Genomic DNA, 6,604 nt, shown 5'->3' with positions numbered 1-6,604 from the left:
TGGGTGTGAGCACAGGCATGTGCGAGCTGAGTGGGCACACACTGCCCGAGAGGTGCCAGGTGGCTGAGTGGACCTCTGAGCCAGCATTGCGGGGTAGTCTGGGCAGAGCCGTGTGTCTGTCCAGGGGTTGCGGTGTCCTAGGCCAGCCTCCAACACATGAGCAGGTGGGCTTCAGCGCCAGATGGTTATCCCGGCCAGTGTGGGTGCCCTGCACTGGCCCACAGGGCCGGGCCGGGGTCGGGCGGGGTTGGTGAGGTGCTGGAAGTATCAGTGTTGAGGGATGGGCGAGTGGCGTCTTGTCTCCCAGGACCCATGGCTGGGGGCCCTGCCCAGTCTCGGCTCTATTTCCTCATCAGCAGGGCTCTCTCTGCGGGGGATGGCATGCCATGGGCATGTGGGTGCTGGGTGGGGGCAGCTGTCCACCCTTCCAGGCCGCCCGTCATTGCCAGCGGCCGGCGCCTTGGTTACAGAGAGCAAGCCCTGCGTTCCCGTGGCCCAGGCCTGGGGGCCCCGGTGTCGCAGGGGAGGGCCTGACCTGTTAATCTGCCAGCCGGGCCTTCCCTGGTGGCTCACCCTCGGAGCAAATTGAGTGCCTATTTTTGGTGTCAGCTCTGAAGAGTATCTGGCTTTGCAGCCCTGGGTGACTTGCTAACAACCAGGTAGCCGGGCGCGGCCGGCAGCCGCTGGCCAGTCAGATGTGAAATAGCATCTCTTTACTAACGACAGTATCGATCCGCCGCCCGCTCCCCGGCTCACCCGGTGACAATGTGCGCGGGCGCGGCCGTCAGCGCTCAGGAAGGCCGCGCGGTCCAGCAGCTATTGATTTTCCTCAAAGGCTTTTAAATTGCTCCTTCATTTTCCTGAGGTGCTCATTCCATCTGGACTGGATGCCGGCATTTTCCCGTTGTGTTTAAACAATCGCTCCATTCTCCGGGCTCCTGCACTGTGACGCCTTCTTATTACTGGGAGATAAACTGTTTAGACAGTTTTCCTTAATCTTGGAGTAATCGTTCCTGTATCTGAACTGGGCGGCCCTGTCGTCCTTCACTTCAAAAAATCTGCTCGGGCAGGCCTGGCCATCCGTTTGTCGGGGGCCCCTGCCTTCCTCCCGGCTCCGTTCCGCCTGCAGCCAGTACCCTTCTACACCAGGTGTCCAGGTTATCACTGCCCTTCCCGGGACCGGGCAGCTCGCCCGGTGACAGCCAAGGGGATCCCTGGTGGTCTGGCTGGGCAGCACACTGAGCCTTCTGCATGCAGAGGCCTGGGGGGGTCCAGGCTCCCGCAAAGACGCCTGCTAGACTCAGCCAGTGTGTCGCTGCCTCGCCTGCCATGTGCGGGCTGCAGGGCCAGCGTTGCTGGGGCAGCGGCCACCTTCCTTTTCCCGCTGGATGCAGACCCCACCCGGGCCATCTCCTTCCTGTACGTCCTTGGACCTGACAGGTAGCCGTGGGCTCGCAGTTGGGCCAATGCTGTCTGTGTGGACAAAAGCTCCCGCCCTTAGCCGGGCCTGCTGCGTGGCCAGTCCAACCAATGCCGCAGGCCCAGCCCTCCTGCCACACAGATCTGCCAGCTGCAGGTGGGGCAGCAAGGGTGCCATGCCAGCCAGGGCAGTGTCGGCTCAGGCCGGGAAGCTGCTTTCCAGTGGCCTCCCGCCTGCTTCCCTGCCTTTCCCACTAGGGGGACCGGTGGGTGCTCAGAGACAGCCCCCCAGCCAGCTCTCACCCACAGAGCCTGCCTGCTCCTCACCCCTTTTGGCCACAGGGACTGGGGCCCAGGCGCAGGCCGGGTAGCGAGTCCCCTGGCTGCCCCTCCCCTGGCCCAGAGCACCATCCCTGTGTTTGCTGGCAGACTGGCAGGACCCAGAGCTCATGAGAGATGTGGAGGCCGCTGTTGGGGTGGACCTGGGGTCATCGCGCTACAGTGGCAAGGGCAAAGGGAAGGGCAAGGGCAAGAAGAGGAAGTACCCGCACCTGACCGACCTGAAGAAGCAGGCGGACACGGCACGGGCGCGCATCGGGAAGAAAGTCTTCCACAAGTAAGGCCCGGGCCTGAGGGTGGGGTGCTTCCTCCCCGAGTGACAGCCCGGCCGGGATGCGTGGGGTGCTTGCTCTGCCCCTCAGTGTGGTGATGGGGGTGGCACGGTGCAGTGCCGGAGCCCACCGTTGGCTTCTCCGCAGGGCGGCTGTGCGCAGGGTCATCACCGCCATGAACCAGATGGACCGCAAGAAGCACGAGAAGTTTGCGAACCAGTTTAATTATGCGCTGAACTAGATGTCTGGCTCCTCCACCGCCCCCGCCTGCTGGACCAGAGGCATGCCTGAGTGGCAGGCTGGGCACAGAGCTGCATCTCACCATCAGGGGTGTGTGTGGGGAGCAGGGGAGGGCGGGGTCGGGTGCAGCTCTGGTCAGTGTGGCTCCCCCGATTATGTGGCCAGGTCGCCGGCCGGTGGAAGACCCTGGGTGAGAAAAGGGTGGTGTGCCCTGTGGGGTGTCTCCCTGCAAGCCGCCATGCCTATGGTGGTGGTTGTGGTGGGGGCTCCCTCCCAGTGGTGCTTGTTGGCTGCTCTCCCCTCCATGGGATGGTGGAGTGCTGGCGGGGTTCCCGATCGGAACACAGCCCCTGCTTTGCTGAGATAGGCCGTGGGTCCCTACAGTGCCGCCTTCTCAAGTGCCCAACTCAGGGTGTCTAGCCTAGTCCCAGCGTCGTGTGCCCCTCGCCACCGTCAGGGTCGGTCTGGGCTTTTGTCAACCCTGGAGAGGGACTTGGGTGCTCCCGTCCCAGCCCTTCCCTCACACTCAGGGCTGTGGGGTGCCCTAGGGCCAGTGTGCAGTGCAGACTTGCCCCATTGGGTTTCCTGGGCTGTAGTCGCTCAGGCACTTAGCTGCTAAACTGAAGTTCTGAGGCTTAGACCTACCGGGGACTCCTCTGGAGAAAAGCAGCCCGTTCGGCTCCCAGAAGAGGATGACAACCTGGGGACCCCCTGCGGAATGGACCCCACGCGACCATCTCTGTGGGAGCAGATCCCGGCCTCTCGCCCACAGAGCCGCCTCTGGGTGGGTTCAAACCTCCCACCCTCTGGTTAGCAGCCAAGCACTTCACCGTGTGCCTCCAGGCCCCTCAGGCTCTAGATACCCCCTGACCCCCTTCACTGTGTCCAGCGCCTGCCTGTCCTGAACATGTTGTCGGGCTTGGTCACAGGACTTCTCTCTCGTGAATGGCACCGCTGTCCTAAGCACTCGGTCTGGGCCACCATGTGGCCATTCTGTGCCTAACCTGTGACTGAGTACGTGCCAGCCTGCCTCCACAGCAGCCACGTAAGAGAGCGCCAAGTCCCACGACCTCTCCAACACCTGTTACTGGCTCTGTTCTGCCGCCCCACCCCACCCCATGGCAAGGTGGCACCTCGCCACTGTGCTTTTCATTGGCATTTCTCGCAGCTTGATGACACGGAGCGGAGCCTCTTTTCCTGTTGGTATCCTCATTGGAGAAATAGCTCCTCCAGCTCCTTAGCCACTTTCAAGTGGATTTTTGTCCTGAACTGTTTATTAGCACGCTCAGGATACTAGAGCTTCCTAGGATTTGAAAGCGTTTTCTCCCTCTTTGTCTCTTCACTTCCTTGATCGTATCCTCCCAGCACAAAATGTTCACGTTTTTGATGAAATCGAATCTGTCTTTGGACATGAGTGCTTTAAGTCTGCCGCCCGAAGGACCATTGTTGCCCAGCCCAAGGTCACAGGGACTGACTGACACCTGTGTCTCCTTGGAGAGCTTCGGAGTTCTCTCTAGCCCCGTTCGGGGTTGATTTTCTCTACGTGGTGTGAGGTGGGGTCCACCGCCCGTCACCCGCCAACACCATCTGCTTTGGGCGTCTTCCTCGTTGGGTCGTTGGGCATCCTTGTTGAAATCAGGTGATTTTACGTGGGTCCTACGGAGTTACTGTGAGTGAGATCAGCCCCCCAGCAGGGGGAAGCAGGATGCCCTTGACCGTGCACCCTTAACTGTACGGGCTACTTCTGGACGCCCAGCCCCGCTTTCTTTTGAACGTAGGCATGACCTCATGCTAGTGCCACGCCTCGGTCACGGTGGTGCTGTGGTAATTTGTATTCAGGCAGTATAAGTTCCCCGACTTTTTTCCCCCTTCTAATATTGTCTTGGCTAATCTGAGTCCCTTTTTTAATATGAATTTTAAAATCAGCTTGTCAATTTCTTAAAAAAAGGCAGCAAGGCTTATTTTAAAACTAGCTTGCTGAAAAAAATGAGGAGCTGATACCAAGGGCTCAAGTAGAAAGAAAGTGTTTTGAAAATGATGGCAACAAATGTATAAATGTGCTTGACACAATGGATGGATGGATTGTGATAAGAGTTGTACAAGCCCCCAATAAAAAGATTTTTTTAAAAATAAAAGAAAAAGGAAGAGTTGATACCAAGGACTCAAGTAGAAAGAAAATGTTTTTAAAATGATGATGGCATCATATGTACAAAGGTGCTTGACACAAATGATGTATGGACTGTTAACAAGAGCTTCTAGAGCCCCCAATAAAGTGATTTACATAAAAAATAGCTCTATTGGAATATACTTCACGTCATACAATTACATCACTCAGTCACATTAAGATCTGTGCCGGCTTCACCGTAACCAGTTTCAGAACATTTTCTTCTGGTTGTTACTCGCTTCCATTTCCCCCTGTCTCCCCTGCCCATGCCTCTAGGCCTTTATCAATCCAGTTACTGTCAGGATAGGACCTACCCGTCCTGGGTTTATATACAGAAAATTACACAAACGAGCAAACAGAAAACCTCAATCAAAAAGAAAGCAGAAAGTACTAAAAGCAGAAGCAACTTTAAAGTGGGTCAAACGGGAGATCAAATGATAGGTACGACATTTAGACCTCACTACACCTGCCAAAACCGACCTTCCAGTGCTCTGACAGCAAGACCAGTTCATGGGGACCCTGCGGCTGGACCACTGTCATCATCCATAGCCTTCTGCAAACCTGGTGTTCACAGTTTTAGCTCCGATATCCTTCCCTCCTGATTTGGATTTGATCAATTACACTGCTCGGATCACACAGGCTGGTGTGCTGCTTCCATGTGGACTCGGTCGGTCGATGCCTCATCTAGATGGCCGCTTGTGTTGAGACAAGACCCCAGAGGCTATTCCTTCTGATAACTGGCACCTCTGGTTTCTTCACCACACTTTGCTATAGCACCTGTGTCATCCGTGACTGACTCATGAGGACGAGCATCAAGCGGGGCCATGTCATAAGAACGAATTGTTCTTAGATCGGAGCTGGAATTAATTGTGGACCCTAATCCCCTTCCTGGAGACCCGAGGCCGCTCTTGTGACACCTGGCTTCCCTGAGCCTTGGTTCTTAGGGACACTCATCGTAAGTAATGCTGTAGGTTTGACAGCCGTCCCTTCTTAATGTGTTAGTTGCCAGTGTGCCGGGCCTGGGAGCTTTGCAGGTGGTGCTGTCTGGCTAATCCTGGAAACCCCCTTCTTTGTCCGGTACAGGACTAAAGTCTCTGCTTGGTTAGATTTGTGGTCAGCTAACAACTGGACAGCTATTCCCTGAAGTGCCTTGAACTTTCCGTCTATCAAGGGGCTTGGCGTGCGCATGCTAGTGTGTGTGTGTGTGTGTGTGTGTGCGCGCACACCCTTAACAGCAGGGCACCTTATAACCCTTAGCCTCAGGGTCAGCCAGTGGAAAGAGCTGAGGCTCCTCTCCTCTTTCCTGGGCTTGACACAATGGATGGTTGGATGGATTGTGATAAGAGTTGTACAAGCCCCCAATAAAGTGATATTTTTAAAAAAGAAAGACTCACAATCTCGGAATCCCACAGGGGACATTCCCCCCAGTCTTACAAGGTCGCGATGAGCCGGCGTCAGCTCCATGGACGGCACTGAGGGACTGGTGATGGTGGGCTGGCCACGCTCAGAGACTTCCACGGCACCGAGGAAGGCAGTGGGAGCGGGGCGTGGGAAGGCCTCCAAGCCACTGTCTGAGCAACACCCTGCTTGACGGACACCCAGAGTGCTGTGTGGCTTTAACTTCCGGGTTCCGAGGAGGCTCACCTTGCCGGTTCCCCAGAAGACACGTGACTTTGATGGAGGCGTGGGCTTTGGGGGGCCCCTCTGTTCCCTTATCAAGTGGCACACAGGGACCCAGATGGTGGTTAAAAAAATAACAGGGCACCTTAGCCCTCCAAGGGCCTACTTGGCTTCTCTGCAGCCTTAGAGGGGTCTTGGTAGCAGACTGACCAGCGCAACACTCGGTGTGATTTCTGGACCACGGCCCCCTGGGCATTGACTGTGGCCCCATGTGGAACGAGATGCTGGGCGAAGTTCATCGACATTGTCATCGACATTGTCAGACTGCTCGTGCAGAAATGTGATGGAGTGTCCTTCCCACCAGCGGTGTCCGGGGACAGTTCGTCCCCCAAGCCCTTACGCACAGTTGCCGGAGTTCCATCGGACCAGACTGGTATCTTCCTGCGGTCCTGGTTCCTCTTCTGTAATGCTGAGAGCTGCTGTCAGGTGGGTTCCGACTCCTAAGGATCCCACCTAAGGCAGCAGGAAATACTGCCTCCCCCCACCCCCC

The 6,604-nt window shown here is 56.7% G+C and overlaps 1 protein-coding gene across 2 annotated transcripts in view; it reads left to right on the top strand.

The window, feature by feature from the left end:
• UVSSA (UV stimulated scaffold protein A) overlaps positions 1-4,325 on the top strand; it is a 32,687-nt gene extending 28,362 nt beyond the window's left edge. For both annotated transcript variants that reach the window (XM_045289514.1, XM_045289513.1), the window contains 2 exons: positions 1,849-2,035; positions 2,178-4,325. In XM_045289514.1, coding sequence (XP_045145449.1) covers positions 1,849-2,035; positions 2,178-2,271 — 281 coding nt within the window. In that variant the 3' untranslated portion in view covers positions 2,272-4,325. The remainder of the gene's footprint in view (positions 1-1,848; positions 2,036-2,177) is intronic.
• The last annotated feature ends 2,279 nt before the right edge of the window (positions 4,326-6,604 follow it).

Source organism: Echinops telfairi, unplaced genomic scaffold, assembly GCF_000313985.2.
Source record: "Echinops telfairi isolate 266 unplaced genomic scaffold, ASM31398v2 ScPeMD7_28;HRSCAF=97, whole genome shotgun sequence".
NCBI classification, from domain to species: domain Eukaryota; kingdom Metazoa; phylum Chordata; class Mammalia; order Afrosoricida; family Tenrecidae; genus Echinops; species Echinops telfairi.
This window is presented reverse-complemented; position numbering and strand designations above follow the sequence as displayed.